Source organism: Anas acuta, chromosome 20, assembly GCF_963932015.1.
Source record: "Anas acuta chromosome 20, bAnaAcu1.1, whole genome shotgun sequence".
Lineage (NCBI taxonomy): Eukaryota > Metazoa > Chordata > Aves > Anseriformes > Anatidae > Anas > Anas acuta.
The window spans coordinates 7,831,605-7,850,225 of record NC_088998.1 but is presented as its reverse complement, the minus strand read 5'-3'; the positions used below and the strand labels follow the sequence as shown (position 1 = coordinate 7,850,225).

The 18,621-nt window shown below is 64.9% G+C and overlaps 1 protein-coding gene across 7 annotated transcripts in view; it reads left to right on the top strand.

The window, feature by feature from the left end:
• HMCN2 (hemicentin 2) overlaps nt 1-18,450 on the top strand; it is a 37,008-nt gene extending 18,558 nt beyond the window's left edge. For 6 of the 7 annotated variants that reach the window (XM_068656936.1, XM_068656934.1, XM_068656939.1 and 3 more), the window contains 49 exons: nt 274-435; nt 807-1,088; nt 1,669-1,836; nt 1,994-2,107; nt 2,299-2,385; nt 2,849-3,037; nt 3,201-3,374; nt 3,751-3,864; nt 4,035-4,177; nt 4,339-4,489; nt 4,671-4,889; nt 5,092-5,205; nt 5,277-5,464; nt 5,603-5,699; nt 6,044-6,169; nt 6,613-6,756; nt 6,869-7,028; nt 7,173-7,297; nt 7,375-7,558; nt 7,718-7,815; nt 8,124-8,396; nt 8,481-8,671; nt 8,760-8,841; nt 9,058-9,194; nt 9,299-9,440; nt 9,640-9,787; nt 9,978-10,105; nt 10,251-10,407; nt 10,503-10,624; nt 10,838-11,002; nt 11,078-11,185; nt 11,263-11,397; nt 11,617-11,751; nt 12,164-12,354; nt 12,461-12,674; nt 12,816-12,950; nt 13,028-13,218; nt 13,354-13,435; nt 13,761-14,030; nt 14,667-14,816; nt 15,079-15,216; nt 15,444-15,565; nt 15,675-15,912; nt 16,043-16,096; nt 16,234-16,362; nt 16,453-16,764; nt 17,019-17,138; nt 17,253-17,379; nt 17,492-18,450. In XM_068656936.1, the coding sequence (XP_068513037.1) occupies nt 274-435; nt 807-1,088; nt 1,669-1,836; nt 1,994-2,107; nt 2,299-2,385; nt 2,849-3,037; nt 3,201-3,374; nt 3,751-3,864; nt 4,035-4,177; nt 4,339-4,489; nt 4,671-4,889; nt 5,092-5,205; nt 5,277-5,464; nt 5,603-5,699; nt 6,044-6,169; nt 6,613-6,756; nt 6,869-7,028; nt 7,173-7,297; nt 7,375-7,558; nt 7,718-7,815; nt 8,124-8,396; nt 8,481-8,671; nt 8,760-8,841; nt 9,058-9,194; nt 9,299-9,440; nt 9,640-9,787; nt 9,978-10,105; nt 10,251-10,407; nt 10,503-10,624; nt 10,838-11,002; nt 11,078-11,185; nt 11,263-11,397; nt 11,617-11,751; nt 12,164-12,354; nt 12,461-12,674; nt 12,816-12,950; nt 13,028-13,218; nt 13,354-13,435; nt 13,761-14,030; nt 14,667-14,816; nt 15,079-15,216; nt 15,444-15,565; nt 15,675-15,912; nt 16,043-16,096; nt 16,234-16,362; nt 16,453-16,764; nt 17,019-17,138; nt 17,253-17,379; nt 17,492-17,834 (7,778 nt within the window). In that variant the 3' untranslated portion in view covers nt 17,835-18,450. The remainder of the gene's footprint in view (nt 1-273; nt 436-806; nt 1,089-1,668; nt 1,837-1,993; nt 2,108-2,298; nt 2,386-2,848; nt 3,038-3,200; nt 3,375-3,750; nt 3,865-4,034; nt 4,178-4,338; nt 4,490-4,670; nt 4,890-5,091; nt 5,206-5,276; nt 5,465-5,602; nt 5,700-6,043; nt 6,170-6,612; nt 6,757-6,868; nt 7,029-7,172; nt 7,298-7,374; nt 7,559-7,717; nt 7,816-8,123; nt 8,397-8,480; nt 8,672-8,759; nt 8,842-9,057; nt 9,195-9,298; nt 9,441-9,639; nt 9,788-9,977; nt 10,106-10,250; nt 10,408-10,502; nt 10,625-10,837; nt 11,003-11,077; nt 11,186-11,262; nt 11,398-11,616; nt 11,752-12,163; nt 12,355-12,460; nt 12,675-12,815; nt 12,951-13,027; nt 13,219-13,353; nt 13,436-13,760; nt 14,031-14,666; nt 14,817-15,078; nt 15,217-15,443; nt 15,566-15,674; nt 15,913-16,042; nt 16,097-16,233; nt 16,363-16,452; nt 16,765-17,018; nt 17,139-17,252; nt 17,380-17,491) is intronic. The other variant, XM_068656935.1, reaches the window with a different exon arrangement.
• The last annotated feature ends 171 nt before the right edge of the window (nt 18,451-18,621 follow it).

The following is an 18,621-nucleotide window of genomic DNA, read 5'->3' as shown; positions in this document are numbered from 1 at the left end:
CGACCCGCCAGGCAGATGCAGACCCCCTGCCCAGGGCAGGTGATCCCCCTTGCATGGTTTAGGAGCATTTTGGATGAGAAAACACCAGGTTAAACTTGAAACCCAGTTGCCAGCCTGCTCCTTGTGGGTCTCCTGCTGCAGCCAAGAGTAAAACCAACTCACATGGCTCTCCTTGGGCAGCAAGGAGTGATTTATATCGAGCAGTGCCCGGCTTCTGGGTGGGATCTGGTCCTGCTGGGAGCCTGAGAGGAGGCTGCTGTCCCCCCTGGGTAGGTGAGCCCCTCTCTGCCCACCCCGGGAGCCCGAAGCTGGTGTCTGCAGGAGGGAGGATGCTCTACATCGAGAGGGTGCGGCTGGTGGACGAGGGGACCTACACCTGCGAGTGCAACAACGCCGCCGGCGGCAGCAGCAAGGAGCATCGCCTGGGGGTGCACGGTGAGCCGGGGGACCCCAGGACATGGGAGTCCTGCTGGGGTGGCTGAAGCTGCCTCTCCTAAGCTGTATGTTTGAGCAAGACGTGTTCTCCCTTGCTGCGAGGCCCAGCTGGACCCAAAAGTTCACAGCTATTATCCCCTGCCCTGGGTGTTTTGGAAGGGATGTTGCCAGCTGGGTTTGCCTGCCCCCCTCCAGCTCCCCTCTTGGCTCCTCTCTGCTTGCAGCAGCACAACTGCACTAATTGCACCCACTGGGATGTGCTTTGCCCTCCTGCTGCCACCAGCCGGCTCCATGGCATTTTTCTACCCACTTGCATACCGCCAAGGGCTTTCCTCCAGCCTCACCTCCGTCCCGTGTCCCTCTGCCCGCAGTGCCGCCGAGGATCCGGGGCAGCAGCAAAGCCCCCAGGAAGGTTTCCGTCATCGAGGCCGGCGAGACGGTTTTGGAGTGTGAGGCCACGGGAAGGCCAGCACCCACGGTGACGTGGCTGAAGGATGGGCAGCCCGTGGCCCTTGGGGACGGGCTCTCGCTGTCGGAGCAGGGCTGGAGGCTGCGCATTGCCCAGGCAGCGCCGGTCCACGCGGGGCGATACGTCTGCCTGGCGGCCAACGCGGCGGGGCAGGAGCGCAGGGAGTTTGACGTGGTGGTGCACGGTGAGGGTGGGGGGCACGGCGGGGGGCTGCGGGGAAGGGACACGGGCAGCTGGGCTGGGAGGGGATGTCCCACCACGTGGGAAAGCATCACGAGCCTGGAGAAGAGGAAAACACGGAGCAAGTTTGGATAATGCAGCGTATAAAAGGTTTGGGGACAGGAGGGGGTGCTCTGGGTGAAGAAGCAGCAGAAGTGGCTCCATCAGCCTGCAGTAGTGGTTTCTTTCCAGGTTGAGCAGAGCACCTCCTGCTTTACAAAGTCAGCTGCTTTCCAAGGACTTGGGGGAACCTTGGGGACGGGGATACTGAGCATTTGAGCTGGAAAAAGACTTGGGGTGGTGTAGGGCACGTGGCCAGCTTGGTGTCACGCCTGGAGGTATAGGGTTGGGGGTGCAGGTAGGTGGCTGCTGATGGACCTTCTGTGCTCACGTCCTCAACCTGTACAAGCAGGAGGGTGGGAACCAGCTGGGTTCAACATCTGCCACATTTTTTTCTGGGTTCAACATCTGCCGCCTTTGTTTTGCTCTTCTGCTGTCTCGGTGGCTGCTTTGCAGACAGCTCTTTGTCCCTTCTGCCTCCCCAGTTCCTCCGAAGCTCCTCCAAGGTTCGGGATCCACCAGCAACATCCGTGTGCCTCTGCACAGAGCCCTGACGCTGACCTGCGAGGCCACCGGTGTCCCCCTGCCCACGGTCTCCTGGTCCTGGAAGGGCTCTCCTGTCACCCCCGGCGAGCACACGCAAGTGCTCTCAGGTGGGATGAGGGAAGGATGCTGCAAGAGCTCCACGAATGCCTTCTGCCCTAATGCTGAGGAGTTCACACCCAGCACAGCTCCCACCCTGCGGGGTGGTACTGGGCTGTGCTGGTGCCTGGATCCGTGCCCTGAGCCCTCTCTGCTCCGTGCTCACAGGGGGCTGGATGCTGAGGCTGCCCCGTGTGCGAGCCCAGGATGGTGGCCACTATTCCTGCCTGGCCAGCAACGCCGCTGGGGAGGCCAGGAGGGAGTTCCAGGTGGAGATCCTGGGTAAGGGAGGGACATCTACCCTCTGATGGGCTCCTCGGGAGCGTCAGAGCTTCAGCTGTGCGGGGACAGCACTGGGCAGCACTGGGTGCAGCGGTGGGAGCTGCAGCACCGGAGTCCTTCGTGCCTTGGCGCATGGACGCAGCGTCTGGTTTGGTCCAGCTGCTGATGTCCCTGGCCTCTCGCCTTCCTAGTTCCTCCCCACATTGAGGACGTGGATGAGGAAGAGGCCGTCACGGTGCCAGAGGGCCACCCTGTCACCTGGTCCTGCCTGGCCGCGGGTGAGCATCGCGCGGGGAGCAGGAGTGGTGGGAGGTGGGCGCGGAGCAAGCGGCCGGTTCCAGCCGATGACACAGGAATAGCTGAGGTCGGCTGAGGAACTTTTTGGGGATAGTTCCTGGCTTTGCAGTTGGGCTGTCCGGAAAGTGCTGGGGAGGGGGCGCCCACGCGGGGAGCTTGTTCCACGACGTCAGCTCCGATCTTTCCAAAACGGAGCAAAAATTCCTCTAATCTGGTTTCTCCTTTTGCAATGGGAGTAATTAATCACCTCCTACTCAGGACAGTTTTCCTTTTTTTTTTTCTTGCTGGCTCATCCAGCAGTCTCTAAAATCCCGATCCAGATTGTGATAAGTCTGGATTTGGGCTGGTGTCCCTGCTTCCCAGCGCAGTGACCCCATCCAGGCTGCATGCACGCATGGAAAAACTTTTGCACCGAGCCCAAGCCCTCCTTTCCAAACTACACAGGCAACCCCCAGCCTGAGGTCACCTGGCTGAAGGATGGTGACCCTCTGCCTGCTGGAGCCACCTCCATCTCTCCCGACGGCTCCGTGCTGCGCATCCCCCAGGCTGCCCCGTCTGACGCCGGCCGCTACTCCTGCGTGGCCTCCAGCCCCGCGGGGGAGCAAACCAAGCACTACCTGCTGAATGTTTCGGGTACGAGGTGGCTTTGGGTGTTGAGTCCTGGGGATGTGGGCTTTTGGGGCTTTCTGAGTGCCTGCCCCAGCTGGGTGGTGAGGATCCCTGAGCCCTACAGCCGGCAGTGGGGCTGTGATGGGTGTTAGTGCCGATCTCTTGCCGTGCGCACACCTCTCTGCAGCCAGCCCCACGTCTGCTGGAGATGCCCACGATGCTGCCACTGAAGATGTTGTTGTGATCATCAACAACCCCATCTCCCTGCTCTGTGAGGCTCCAGCCTACCCCCCTCCCAGCATCACCTGGCTCAAGGATGAGGTCCCCATTGAAGCCTCGCGGGACGTGCGCCTGCTCCCTGGTACCGTGCTGGCACCCCTTGGTCCCACACCGCCACGGAGCCCCTTTGGGTGCCCGGGGGGTGGGAGTGGGGTCTGTTCTGGGTCTGGTAACACCCAGGGCGATGAGAAGTCATCATCCTGTAGGAGATGAGAGGCTCAGGCCATCAGAAGGGTGGGCCACATCATCGGGTAATAGCTAGAAGCTTCTCAGCAGCATCCGTGAGACCACACGGGTTTTTATAAGCCTGGAAATTGGGCTCTAGAAGAGCATTGGATGCCCTCCAGTCAGGTTTGCAGGTGGTCAGCAGGTCCTCTAAGAAGTCTTCATGTGCTGCACGGGGATAAACAGCCTCAGCTGTGAGCAGGGACCCCCTCAGGAGACCCCCTTTGCCCCAGGTGGCCACGGGCTGCAGATCCTGAACGCCCAGGAGGAGGACGCGGGCACCTACAGCTGCGTTGTGGCCAGTGAGGCTGGGGAGGCCGTGAGGAACTACACCGTGAAGGTCCTGGGTGCGTGAGCTCTCCCCGTGCCTCCTGAGCCCCACCACAACCCCCAACATAATGGGGCCAGTGCCCCTTCCTTCCCTTCACCCTGAGGCACTGCGCGTTGTTGGTTAGGGCAGAGCAAGGGCATTTGGGGGCTCTTCCCTCCTCCCAGCCATATCTCCTCTCCCCACCAGTTCCCCCTTTGATCACCCGAGATGTCCCTTCGGGGGAATTTGCCACGACAGAGGTGAGAACCAGGGTCAATAGCACGGTGACGCTGGAGTGCGAGACGTGGGCTGTGCCCGAGCCGACCATCCAGTGGTACAAGGACGGGCAGGTGAGGTCCCAAGGGTGGCCAGGGAGCAGCTGCTGTTTTTTTTTGGGGGGGGGACACACACCCTTTGTATGGCTGGCTGGGCTCTGCCCCGCTCCTGCATGCCTCAGCCCTGGTGTATAATCGCTCCTCTTCCTCGCCTTGGGGCTGGGGACCCCGCGCAGCTCCTGGAAAGCGCCGGCCACCTCCAGATCCTCCAGGAGGGGCAGGTCCTCCAGATCAAACCTGCTGGTGTCCCGGACTCGGGGCACTACACCTGCGTGGCCACCAACCCGCTGGGTGCAGACGACAAGGATTTCAGCGTGCACGTGCAGGGTGAGCCCTGGGCGAGCTGGGGAGGGGGGTGTCCCGGGGAGAGGGGTCCCTATGGGGGTCCCCCATGGGATCAGGGTGGAGAGGGGTGTGTGTGTGCTGGATAACGTGTGTCTCACCAGCTCTGGCTGCACCTGGGGGTGATGTCCCCCTCCCTACAGCTCACAGCAGCCTATCCCCGCAGTGCCACCCCTGTTCCAGCACCAGCTGAGCCCCAGCGAAGCCTTCGAGATCCTGTACCAGGAGGAGGACGGGGACGGGGAGGTGACGGAGCACCGCCAGGCTGTGCTCCACCAGCCCGCCGCGCTCTCCTGCGACACCAACTCCATCCCTCCCCCCCGGCTCACCTGGTACAAGGACGGGGAGCCCCTCGCCCCCGGCCCCGGGGTGCTCATCCTGCTAGGTAATGCTCCTGCCATGAAAGCATCCCCAGCACGGGGGGGTCGGATCCTGTCCCTTTGCTCCTGCCAACACGCGCAGCACCCGTGGGACCCTGACTGCCTCACCGGGGCTGCGTGGGGGCCGTGCACAGCGGGGTGGGAAAGGGATTGTGGATGGGACCCCCATCATGGGGCTGTCCCCACCTTGCCCCCCCCGTGCTGCAGGGGGCCGGGTGCTGCAGCTGCCCGTGGTGCAGGAGGAGGACGCGGGCAGGTACACGTGCGAGGCATCCAACGAGGCGGGCAGGGACCGCGTGCACTACGAGCTGGAGGTGCTGGGTGAGCGAGGAGGGGCTGGGAGATACTGGGAGGGGGGGGGATTCAGCAGCCCCTGACCCCCCTGCTTCCAGCTGCCCCGGCCATCCGTGGTGCTGAGGAGGAACAGGTCGAGGAGGTGACAGCCACCACCAACAGCACCGTCCGATTCGAGTGCGCAGCCAGCGGGCGCCCGGTGCCCGCGGTGTCCTGGCTCCGGGACCACGTCCCCATTGCGGCCAGCCCCCGACACCAGCTCCTGGAGGGGGGCACAGTCCTGCAGGTCGGTGTCCCCATGCTCAGGGGGTGGCTGTGCCGGGGGGACAGGGCCCTATTCGGTCCCCGAGGTGGGGCTGGCTGCGCACCGAGCCCCAGTGGTGCCTGGCTGGGGGTCCCCAGTGGGGCTGTGCTCCTCTTGCAGGTGGCCGTGGCAGAGGTGGGTGACGCTGGCAGCTACGTGTGTGTGGCCGAGAACCCGGCCGGTTCAGCTGAGAAGCATTTTGCTCTCACTGTGCTGGGTAAGGCAGCCCTGCTGACGCTTCCCTGGGTCGCTGATCTGCCTCCCTCCTCCTTCCTCCTCCTCCTCTTTCTCCTCCTCCACCACTCCATGGCAGCCCCCAGCTGGAGCCATCCTCTAGAGGATGGGGTGAGCCTCCCACCGAGGGGCTGGCAGCAAGGACCTCTCCGTGGCTCCTGTGTTTTTTGGGTGCCCTCCACCTGCCCTGGCCATGCGGGTGCCTGAACAGGGTCCTTTCAGTGCATCCCCCAAGCGCTGGCTGCAAGCAGAGCTTGGGATTTGGGGCTTGGGATTTGGCCCCTGCTCACTCCCCACGTCCCTGCTCCTCCTCCTCCTCCTCCCCAGAGCCTCCAGGTGCTGAGGACCCCCAGGAGGAGACGCTCAGTGCTGACATGGGCAGCCCCCTCGTCCTGAGCTGTGCAGCCACCGCCGTGCCCGCTGTCACCTGGCTGAAGGACGGGAGGACACTGGGTACGCACGGAGGTGGTGATGTGCCGGGCTTCTGCCCCCAGCCCTGCCTCGCTTTCCCTATTTCTAATCCCACTGTGGGAAAACCTCAGGGCCCTGCAGGGGAGGAGGCAGAGCATGAAGGCGTTGGTGTTTTTCCTGCATGTTTTTAGGAGGTTTTGCTTCTGTCTCAGCAATGAATGCTAAGGGATTTGGGCATGGGATGCGATGCAGGGGTGTGGTGCTGAGCTCTTGGGGTACCAAGTGCCACCAGAACTGGGGTTTGCTCCCCAAACTCCATCTCCTTCCTCCTGCAAACCTGCGGCAGTGCAGAGCCCACACCTCTCCTTTATCCAACCGGGGCCCAAGGGGTGGGAACTGGGGGGGACAGAGAACAACAGAGGGAGCCTGGGGAGGGCTCTGCGGAGGAGCACGACCACAACCCCCTCTGCCCCATCTCCTGGCAGCAAGCAGCCCCGAGCAGGGCCTGGTGCCTGGGGGGGGGCAGCTGCAGATCAGTGCCCTGCAGCCCTCCCACCAGGGCCGCTACACCTGCCTGGCACCGGGTGAGGGCACCGAGATGCGCAAGGACTTCTTGGTGCTGGTGCGAGGTGAGGCTTGATGGGTTGGTGAGGGGCCCTGGGCTCTACCCCCCCATGGGGAGCCTTCCTCCTCCTTTTTTTTTCTTGTCCTCCTCAGCCTCTCTCCTCTTTTTTTGCACAGTGGCACCCCGCATCCTTGGTGCAGGGGTCCCCAGCGAGCACAGCGTGCTGGAGGGCGGCGAGGTGAGGCTGGAGTGCCAGGCAGAGGGGCAGCCACCCCCCCAAATCTCCTGGCTGAAGGACGGGCAGCCCCTGCAGCTGCAGCCCCCATCACGTGCCCAGTAAGTCAATGGGGGGGACAGGGACACTGCTGTCCTTGCAGCGCACCCCAAATCCTACAGCCTGGGGCGCAACCAGGCACGGAGCATCCCTCCCCCATGGGTGTTTTGGGGGTGCTGGTGTCACCGCGGTGCTGTCCCACGCAGGGTGTCACCGGATGGCAGTGCTCTGCTCCTCGAGGCGCTGCGTGCCGCTGATTCGGGTGCCTACACCTGCCTGGCACGCAACGGCGCGGGCGAGGATGCGCGGCTGCACGTGCTGAGCGTGCTGGGTGAGTGGGGCTGGGGGCACCGGGCACGGCCACCCGCCCCCAGCAGCCTCATCTCTGCCTCTCGTCCCCTCGCCCAGTGCCCCCAGTCATCGAGGGAGGTGCCGATGGCTCTGATGTGGTCCGTGGCGTCCTGGCCGCGGCGGTCACCCTGCGGTGCCGGGCACGGGGGTCCCCTCCGCTGCGTGTGAGCTGGCTGAAGGACGGGCTGCCCCTGCGGCTGTCCCCACGTGTCATGCTGCTCTCGGCCGGGCACGTCCTCAGGTGAGAGAGGTGCTGGGGGGATGCTTGGCTGCGGGTTTGGGGGCAGCTCCTGGGTCTGCGTGGCAGAGGGGTCAGGTGGAGATGTTGGGAGCACCCTTCTCCAGGTGATCCTGCCACTGACATCTCCTCCTCCTCCTCGTGCCCTGCTCCCCGGGGTAGGATCTCCCGCACACAGGTCTCTGATGCCGGGCTCTACACCTGCGTTGTCTCCAGCCAGGCAGGGGTGGCCGATCGCAGCTTCGTCCTGCAGATACTGGGTATGGAGGAGCCGGGGATTTGAGGGGGAGCAGAGCGGGTGGGGGCACCCAGGCACCAGTTTTGCTTGCAGAGCACTCGTTGTGCAAGCTGAGTTGGTCCTTGGGTGGGCTCGGGAAGGACGGAGCAAGGAGGGACCAGCCTGAAAGCAGACCCAGAGCACCCAGTGCTGGGCAAACCCCTGCAGGAGGCTGAGCCACCTCCGGGTGCTCTCGGGATGGTGGCCGTTTGCCAAAAACATCCCTCGTGCCTGGGACCCCCTGGGAGCTTTTCTCCCACTGCCCCACTAAGGAGTCGGCTCCATCCCCAGCACCCCCTGTCCTGGAGAGCCCGGAGAGCAGCGAGGAGCAGGTGGTGGCCAAGGGCTCCGATGTCACCTTCGCCTGTGAAGCCAGCGGGTCCCCGGCACCAGCAGTGACCTGGCTAAAGCTCGGCGAGACCCCAGCGCTGCCAAGCAAGAGGGTGGCCGACGGCCCACGGCTGAGCCTGGGGGCTGTGGGGCCGGCCGATACGGGGGTCTACGCCTGCGTGGCCGCCAACGAGGCCGGGGAAGCCAGCAGAGCCTTCAGCCTCCTGGTGATGGGTGCGTGCCTTCCCTGGGCTGGGGGCGCTGACCCTGGGGAGCAGCTGAGGGATGAGCGCTCCCGGCTCCCCCTGCGCCTTGCAGAGCCCCCAAAAATTGAGGATGCGTCCCACCCCACCGAGATGGCCGTGGCCGTGGGCACCCCTCTGGAGCTGACCTGCGTGGTGGCGGGGGTCCCTGCGCCTGCTGTCACCTGGGAGAAGGACGGGCAGCTGCTGGCAGGGCCCTGGCTCTCGGCGGGGAACGAGAGCACGCTCCACATCGACAGCATGGAGGTGGGGGCTCCTCCTCCCCTTCCTCGCCTGCGTTCTCTTTCTGGCTTGTTTTTGGCTCATTTTTTTCCCCTCTCCTGGCTTTGTGTAGGTGGCTGACTCTGGCTTGTACACCTGCCTGGCCACCAGCCCTGCTGGGGAGGACAGCAGGAGCTTCCACGTCAGCGCCCGAGGTAGCGTGGCCCCCGTGGGGAGGGTGTGTGGGGTGAGGGTCAGGGTGCGCAGGGCTTTGGGGTCAAATTTGGACACACCAGGGGGTACTATAAGCATCTGAGGGGGATCTGGAGCAGAACACGGTAGCCCCAGAGACTGGGGGGGGGGCTATTTGTGGATAAATGAGGATGGATGGGGACAGGCACGGGGGTGCTCAACTGTCACCCATCCCACAGCCCCTCTTGGCACCACGGGCACCACTGAGACCCTCAGCATCACCGCCGTGCCGGGGGGGCAGCTCACCCTGGAGTGCCCTGTGGATGCTGTGCCGCCCCCCTACATCGAGTGGCACCGGGAGGGCTCCCCGCTGTGGGTAGGTGTGCTGGGGGGGCTGCGGGGCTGGGTCCCCCCCCTCTCAGCCCCGTTGTGCTCCCTGTGGGCACAGCCGCTGACTGGGGCTGCCCTGGGGGGTGTCAGGAGGATGCCCGCAGGCAGATCCTGGCCGAGGGCCGGTTCCTGAGGATCTGGGACGTGGGGGCAGCAGACGGGGGGGAGTACGTCTGCAGGGCTGGCACCGCGACGGGGGACAGCAGGCAGAGCTTCCAGGTGGAAATTCATGGTGAGCATCGCCCTGCCGCGAGGCTTGGCCGGGGGAGAGCGCGTTCCCTGAGCATCCCTTTCATCGGGGACAGAGATGCCCAATATTTTGGGGTCTCCTACGGATGGGGCAATAGGAAAAGAGGCGCGGGTTGGGTTTGATTTCTCCTTCTCTGAGCTCTGTCGTTCATTTTCTCCCTTCCCCATGGATGCTGCCGCAGTGGCCCCACACATCCAGCCAGGCCCCGAGGAGGTGAACGTGCCCACGAACGGGTCGGCCACGCTGCTGTGCCAGGCAGAGGGGTGGCCCACGCCCCGGGTGACGTGGAGGAAGGACGGGCAGCTCCTGTCCCTTCGTGGCACCAGCAGGTACAAGGCTTTGCAGCTTGGTGGCACCCAGAGCTGGCTCCCAGTTGAGCCCCTGTCCCCGTGCCCGCTCAGGGGACGTGCCCCATCTGGCTGCAGGGTGCCCGTCACCCTCCTGGCTGTGTGTCCCTGCGTTTTCCTGGCTGTGCACAGCCCCTGGGGGCTCACCTGCTCTCCCTCCCTCCCTCCCCAGGCTGCAGCTGCTGCCCGATGGCTCCCTGCACATTGACCCCATTCGGGTGCAGGATTCTGGCTACTACCTCTGCGTGGCCTCCAGCCCTGCTGGCTCTGACCGGCGGGGCCTGGATCTCCGTGTCCTGGGTAAGCAGGACAGTGAGCTGCATCCCTCCTGCGCCCCTGCTGCCACCCGTTATTTCTGGGCAGCTCTCATGGGTACAACACCGCGCTGCTGCCCACTGCTTGCCCCCTCCGGGCAGCTCCCAGCTCCCCGTTTGCCTTCCTGCAGTTCCTCCTGCCATCACCCCCGGCCCCCCCAGCCTCACCCTGCTGGCCCCGCAGCCAGCCTGGCTGTCCTGCGATGCATCAGGCTCCCCTGCACCCCAGGTCCGCTGGGAGAAGGACGGCCACCCCCTGAACCCACACCTCCTGCCCGGTGCTTACAGGTACCCTCCTTGCCCCCTGTTTTTTTTTTTTTTCCCCCCTCTTGTTGCTCCCCATGGTGCAGGGGCTGTCCCCAACGTGTGCTGTGCCCACGCAGGGTGCAGACCTCGGGCTCGCTGCTCATCACCAGCCCCAGCCCCCGGGACGAGGGGTGGTTCGAGTGCATCGCCACCAACGCCGCCGGAGAGGCGCGCAAGGTGTTCCTCGTGTCTGTCCACGGTGAGCCCTGGGGGGGCTGCAAGTACTGCAGGGAGCTGCCTTATTGGGGGGTCTCTCCCCCCCACTCAGACATGATGTAGCTGTGCTTCAACCCCCCCTGCACTTGAGTCCCTTCTAGGGGACTGGGAATTGAGGCAACAGAAATATCCGCATCCGTGTGCGTCAGGTCCAGCTCCCCTCCACCTTGCTCACCTCCCTCCTTTCCTCCTCCAGTGCCCCCCACCATTGCCGATGACCTCACGGATGTGGCCGTCACCCGGCTGTCCCCTGCTGTCCTCACCTGCTACGCCTCCGGCGTGCCCAAACCAGCGGTGTCATGGAGCAAGGATGGGGCTCAGCTGGGCAGCCGAGGGGGCGGCTACCGCGTCCTGCCCACAGGTAGAGGCTCGGGGCAGGGCACCGGGGGGCAGCGGGTCCCCGCAGCCCTCCTGCTGCCCCCTTTTTGCCTTCTAGGAGCCCTGGAGATCAGGCAGGCACTGCCTGTGCACGCCGGTCGCTACACCTGCACGGCGAGGAGCACCGCAGGCACTGCCCGAAAACACCTCCGGCTCGTGGTGCACGGTACGTGTGGCTCAGGGGGTCCTGCTCCCTGCACATTGCTGGGGGGATGCTGGTGGCAGCGTTTTTGTCTCTTGCAGAGCCCCCCGCCTTGAAGCCCCTGCCCGGCATGGTGATGGTGAAGGTCAATGCCAGCACGGTGCTGTCCTGCGAGGTCAGCGGGGTCCCCCGGCCAGAGGTCACCTGGCAGAAGGATGGTGCCAGCATCCCTGGAGGTGAGCAGGAGCCCACGCTGCCTGCCAGCCCCTGCCCGGGGGTGGATTTGGGTGGCTGAGCTGCCAGCATCACTGGGTGGCTCCTTGAGGACACCTGAAGGGCTGAGGTGCCCAGCCAGCCTCGTGGCTCCCCACTGTGTCCGGTGGCCACTGGAGCTGTTCCTTGGGGCTTTCAGCTGCTCTCTTCTCTCCTCTTCTTCATTCCTGCCTGTCCCACAGGGCCTGGGCTCAAGGTGCTCCCCAGCGGGCAGCTGCACCTCCTCCGAGCCTCCCTGGCAGATGCTGGCAGCTACCTGTGCGTGGCTCGCAACCCCTCGGGCACTGCCATGGGGAGGACCAGGCTGATCGTGCAAGGTAAGGCTGGAATCCCCTCGTTCCTTCCTTCTCCATCCCTGGCACGCAGCAGAAATGTGGCTGCCAGCTCGGTGCCCCCAGCATCAATCCGTGCAGGCACTCGCCCCTCTCCTCCCTGCTGCTCCTGGGGGGCCACGCAGAGCCCTGAGAGCAGTGCAGGCTGCCGAGCTCTGAGTCTGCCTCCAAACCACCCCAATTAACCCTGGGACCAGCTCTGTGGCTGTCCAGGATGTTTTCCCTGGGCATTGCCTTGCTGTAGCTGAGGACAGGCTGGAGGGTTGGGTGCTGGAGCCAGGCTGTGGGCACCCCCACCGCAGCCCCAGCGGAGGCCACAGCTCTGAGGGCAGATTCGCAGCATCCCTGGAACCCAACGGGATGTTGGTGTGAAAGTGATGATGTCTGTCCCACCCAGTGCCCCCGACCATCGCGGCCGGCCCCGTGGAGCTGGCAGTGCTGGAGGGGCAGGACGTGCTGCTGCCCTGCACTGCCCGCGGCGTCCCCGAGCCCCGCGTGTCCTGGAGCCGGGATGGAGCCCCGGTGCGGGACCGTGGTGGGACCGTCACCATCCTGCCATCTGGGGAGCTGCTGCTCCACCACGTCCAGGTGAGCACAGGCCCCTCAAGCAGCTGAATTTACCAAAAAAAAAAAAAAAAGGGTATCGGGGTGGAGATGCACCCCGTGATGGGTACCGCGCCCTTTCCGTGCGCAGGAAGGCGACGCCGGCAGCTACTCCTGCACCGCGGTGAACTCGGCGGGGAAGGCCATCCGCCGGCTCTCCCTCGGGGTGCACACCCTGCCCACCTTCACCCGCCGGCCCGGGGACGTGGTCCTGAGCCGGGGCGAGCAGCTGGAGCTGGTGTGCGAGGCCACGGGCAGCCCCGAGCCCCACATCTCCTGGACAGCCGACGGGCGGCCCCTCACCGGTGCGTGGGCAGCTGGGGGGAGAGCACTGCCCTGCCTCCCTCCTGGCTTTTTCACGTTTTGGGGTCCTGGAGTGTTTGGTGACACAGGTTATAACCCCACATGGGTTGTTTTTGTTTTTTTTGGGGGGTTGCTCACTGCAGAGGGTGTATCAGGGCAGCGTGGCCGGAGCATCCTGCGGCGGGCAGCAGCCACCCACGCTGACAGTGGCACCTACGTGTGCCGTGCCGAGAACAGCGCCGGCACCATCAGGGCCACCAGCTTCGTCTCCGTCATGGGTAGGTGCCCTTGGGGTGGCTGGAACCCAGCACACCCAGCCGTCCCCGCTCCTCTCCCACCCCTCTCCCTTCCCCAGAGGCACCCGTGGTGAGGGGGGCCCCCAGCACCTACCAAGTCGAGCCCCCCGGGGCCGATGTCCTCCTCGACTGTGACACCCGGGGTCACCCCGCGCCCTTCATCCGCTGGAGCAAGGACGGGGTGCCGGTGGGAGCCACCCGGCGGCTGCGCCAGCTGCAGAATGGATCACTGGCCATCCGCAACCTGGGGGTGAGAGGGGTTTTGGGGAGGGAGGCAGGCGGGCAGCACGTTTTGGGAGAATTTGTGGCAAAGCCGAGCATCTCAGAAGTGCCTTTGCCACCCCGTTGTGGGTTTGTGGCTGTGCTGATGCTGTCGTAACACCAGGGTGCCGATGTGGGGCTTTACCGGTGCGTGGCGGAGAACGAGGTGGGCACGGCAGCCAAGGTGGTCACCCTGGCCCTGCAGAGTGAGTCCTGCCCCTTCATATCCTCATTTTTTGGGGGGGGAAAAATGGTGTTTTAGGCCTCTGCCTGCTTTTTTGCCATGTGGGACAGATGGTTTGGGGCAGAGGGAGAGGCTCAGGCTGGGGGGGAGCTGGAAGAAGATGAGAAGAAAAGGTTCGGGGAGGTGATGGACTTTGGGTGCAGGGAAAAGGGGCTGCAAACGCGCCTTCGTGTGAGTGCTTCCCCCAGGTGGTCCTGCCCTTGGCCCCATCTGAGTGTCTAAAGGCCCCCAACGCTTGCACAACCCCAGGGGAAGGTGACACTTCCCGGGTCCCTTTCCCTGCCCAGGTCCCCCCGTGGTGGTGGTGACGCCACGGGCGGTGTCGGTGCGCACCGGGCAGCGGGTGCTGCTGCACTGTGCGGTGTCGGGGGAGCCCACCCCATCCGTGGAGTGGCAGTGGGATGGGGAAGCGCTGCCAGAGGGGCCCCGAGGCCGCATCCTGCCCAACGCCACGCTGCTGCTGCCTGCTGCCAGCCCCCGGGACACCGGCACCTACACCTGCATCGCTCGCAACGCCCTGGGCTCTGCCGCTGCCCGCGCCTCCCTCGTGGTGCAAGGTGGGTGTCTGGAGGCTTCTGGCCTCGTGGTAGCTTGGGAGGATATTGCTTCTCCGTTCTTACTTTAAATCCCTCGGTTTGCACCCGGTTTTTCTCTCTCCCATCTCTTCCATCACTTATTTATCCGAGCTAAAGGGCTGAGCCAAGCCAAAGCCTTCCTGAAGCAGCTGCTGCGTGCGAGCCTGTGGCCCCCATGAGCCCTTTGGCTCTCCCAGGCTTCCTGAATTTGCTGCCGGTGATTAAATTCCTGTGTCCCAGGGGTCCTGCTAAATGCCCAGGCACATCCTCTCTCGGGGAGCAGATTGCCAGGCCGAGCGGCGGTGCGGAGGAAGCGCCGTGTGCCCTCTGCGCGGCTGCTGGCGTTTTGCTGCCAGGCGTGCTGGAAAGGCAAATAAAAACTTGGGATCGGGGCCAGGAACGCGTACGGGTGCAGAGAAGGGGATTGGGACATGCGGGGGGCAGGTGTTGGTGCATGTTGGTGGGTGCAAGGTGTGGGGCCACGCTCACAGCATCCCCTGTCGATACGCGGCACTGCGCGTTTGGGGGCTGTGCGTGCATCCAGGTGGGGATGCTGCTGGCCTTGCTCTGGTGGCTTTCCCGTGGGCGAGCAGCCCCAGTGCCGTGTTTTGTCCCCAGGGGAGCCACGCCGGGTGCGGGGCAGCCTGATGGGCGTGATCAACACCCGTGAGTTCGGTGTTGCCACCCTCAATGCCAGTGTACTGGACGAGCCGCGCTCCGGCACCACCGCCATCCGCACCACCATCAGCGGCGTCCCACGGCACGTTGGTATGTGGTGGCACATCACCCCCGTGGTGGCACATCACCCCCGTGGTGGCACATCTCTCACCCTGGGGGGCTGTGATTGACCCGTTTTGGGTGAAAATCTTGGGGAAAGAGGGAGAAAAACAAGCCGAAATGTACAGCAAGGAGCATCCTGAGAGCAGCGCCCCACTTCTGCACTGCTGCTCGTGGGGTGCCGGGGGGATCGGGCTGGGTGCCCCCCGAGGAGGGTGCTGGCTTCGTGGTGACGTTTTCTTCCCCACCCCAGGGTCGCTGATGCGGGTGCTGGTCACCCTCATGGCCCCCGTTTACTGGTCCTTTGCGCACACCGGTGGGGATGTCCCCGGTGGGATCCTGCTCGCACGGGGCACCTTCAGGCACGAGTCGCAGGTGGAGTTCGGTACAGGTGAGGGATATTCTGCGTGTGGCTCCCCTGCTGTCACCTCCCTGTGCGAGAAGGGACAGGGGCAGTGCCTGCTCCTGCCTGGCTTTACCATCCCTGTCCCCCACGCACCATCCCCGTGGCCACCGGGGGCTGAGCCTGGTGCTCTCCTGGGCTCGGTGCCGCCCGGCGGGCAGTGGAGCTGGTTTTGGGGTGCTGTGTGCCACCCCTCAGCTCTCCCATCCCCATAGGTGACCTCCTGCGCATCACCCACCTTGCCCGGGGTGCGGATGCCAGCGGCACCCTGCTGCTGGACAGCGTGCTCAGCGGCTCCGTGCCCGAGAGCATCGGCGATGCCACGCTGCTGCTGCAGGTGCCAGAGCTTCCCACCCTCCCTGCCAGAGCGTGGCTCCTGGGCTGGGTGCCGAGGGGGTCCCTGAGGGGGTTTACAGCCTGATTCCCCCCTCCTGCTCCCTCCCCAGGACTTCAGCGAGCGCTACGTGCGGACAGGGGCAGGGAGGTTCAGCGGGGAATCGGTGCAGAGCTTCCTGCAGGACGGGCGCCTCGCCCGTGCCCGCTGCAATCACACCATCGAGTACGAACCCGCTCCTGGTCTTCAGCCGCAGCGGGTGCAGCACATCCAGGCCAGGGAGGTCCAAGCCTCCTTTGACCCAGCCTCGGAGGAGCTCAGCTTCCAGCTCAGCACCTCCCTGGATGCAGGTAACGAGGGGGATGAAAATGGAGAGGAAGGTGCTGGGATCCCTCACGGGTCCTGGGTGGCTGGGAGGGCACAAAGGCTGCTTCCCTTCGGTGACACGTCCCTTCTCGGCCACCTCTGCTTGCTTCCCAGGAGACCAGTGCCCTCCAGGATTTGTCCTGGGCCCTCAGCAGCTGCACTGCCTTGGTACGGACCTTCACTGGGGCAGGGTCTGCATGGTGGTTTGGGGCTGGAAGGTCCCCATGGGGTGTAGGAGTAGTTGAGGGGCTTCTGCCCACAGAGCAGCCCCAGGTGCCACCTCCCTGTCCCCCTCATGTCCCCAGACATCAACGAGTGTGCCGAGGGCTCCCACGCCTGCCGCTACAACCAGATCTGTGAGAACACCGTGGGGACACATCGCTGCGTGTGCCCCCGCGGGTACCGCTCCCTGGGCGCTGCCTGGCCCTGCCTGGGTACGAGCCCAGCTCCCCCAGGACACGTCCCTGTCCCCCTCCCTGCCCCATTTCCCCATCATGTACCTCCCTCTCTCTTTGCTCCATCAGACATTAACGAGTGCCTGCACTTTCCTCCGCCGTGCGCCTTCGAGTGCCGCAACCTGCGGGGCTCCTACGAGTGCCTGTGCCCCCCCGGCATGGTCCTGCTGCCGGAGGGCGAGTGTGGTGCAGCAGGGACAGGAGGGGGGGCTGCAGGCAGCACCCCCTGGGACTCCCTCCTGCGCTGGCTGGGGCCTGGCAGCCGCCTGCGGAGCCGTTTGCACCCACGGCTCACCCTCAGCCGAGTGGCGAAGGCTGCGGGGCCGGATGCACGGGGTCCCTGCCCCTCTGGGTTCGTCAGGAGGAACGGTACCTGCACCGGTGAGTGGCCAGGGGGAGGCCAAGGGGCTCTGCATGGAGTTTGGAGACCACTGCGTGCCCAAAAGTCTGCCTAAAAATCTGCATTTGCCCATTGTTGCCGCATCTCCCCGTTCCTTCGCGCCCTCACCCACGGTGTCGGGGTCTCGCCAGGCTTGGCTGTGCAGGGAAGGGGAGGTGGGAGCCCCCCAGCAACAGGTTGAGGGAACACGGGACACCGCTGCTTCCCTGCTTGGTTTCACCCCTCTCCTCCCCAGACCTCGATGAGTGCCGGGTGCCAAACCAGTGCCAGCACCAGTGCAGGAACAGCGAGGGCAGCTACCGCTGCGTGTGCCCGCCCGGCTACCGCCTGCTGCCCGACGGGAAGAGCTGCCAGGGTCAGTGAAGCCTTCCTTCCTCGGGGTCTGCAACCCCCGACCCTATAACCACCTGGCTGTGAGGAACCCAGGGCTTTTCTCCTTCCCCGCTACCCACCCCTGCTCTGCCCTCAGACGTGGATGAGTGCGGGGAGGGCACGCTGCGGTGCGCCTCCAGCCAGCTCTGCTTCAACACGCGCGGAGGAGCCCGCTGCGAGGACACCCCCTGCCCCGATGGCTACTGGCGAGGCTCCAGCCCTGGGTGAGCCGTCCTGTGGGGTTGTGGGGGGCCCGTACAGTGCCACTCGTGCTGGTGCTGTGTTCTGGGCACCCTTGGCTGCTCCTTGATGCCCCGCTGTGTCCCTGGGGTGCAGGGTGTGCTTCAGCCACTGCGCCCCGGACTGCGGCACGGATGGCCCCGCGGTGCTGCGCCACGTCCTGCTCCCGCTGCCCCTCGGTGTCCCCGCCGGCCATGATGTCCTGCGCCTGGCCCCGGGCACTGCCCTCGGTGCCCGCACCCTCTTCTCGCTGCTGGAGCAGGATGGGGGCAGCCCCTTCGCCCTGCGTGCCGAGCAGGGCCGAGGTGTCATCGCCACGCTGCGCCCGCTGCACGCACCCGGCACCCATCACCTCCGGGTGCAGGCACTGACCCCAGGAGCGCGACGGGCACGCAGCATCTTCCTCATCATCATCTCCATCTCGCCCTACCCCTACTGATGCAACTGGGGGGGGCAAATCCGGTGCCAGCCCTGCAGGATTGTGCCACCTCCAGTCCCTCGGCATGGCACGGATGGGGACACGGCTCAGGGAGAGCTGAGCTGGCACCCTCCTGTTCCCTGCTGGAGATCCCCTGCTGGTGGAGGAGCCCTCGCTGTCCCCTGCTCCCCCCCCCGGCAGCCCCCACCTCTATTGCCTTCCCCTGGGGTCAGTCCCTGACTCAGCAGAGCCCCAGGGGGGGACACAAGTCCCATGGGGGACGAGGTGTCCCGCCAGCCTGCTGCAAACACCAGGTTTTGTTGCAACGCAGGCGGTTTTGGAACAAACACAGCTCGAAGTGGCCTTGGCTGTGATCAGCCATGAGATAACAGGACTGTTGGGGGGGAGCAGGGGGGGTGACAGTGACCAGGGAGGGTCCTGCAGGGGTGCAGGGTGCGGCCACGGGGCTGGGGATGGAGCAGGGAGGGCGCGGGGCCCCCCAGCATTAACCACGTATTGAAATAGCCCCGTGTTCCACTTGGTTTTAATCCATTAGGTTCCTGTGCACTTATTTATTTATGGGTTCGCTCCAAATAAAGTTTTTTTTTTATGAGGAAAGCTGCTTCCTTCAGCAGTCCTTGCGGGCCCCTCTCCCAGACTTTGTGCTATAACCATGAGCCTGCCTGGATGGGGCAATGCGAGGGGCACAGCCCTGCCCCGGTGCTTGGGTCCCTCGGTCCCAGGAGCAGGATCAGGCCCCTGGGGGCATGGTGCAGGTGGAGCCCCTTCCCCAAAAGCTGTTTCAGCC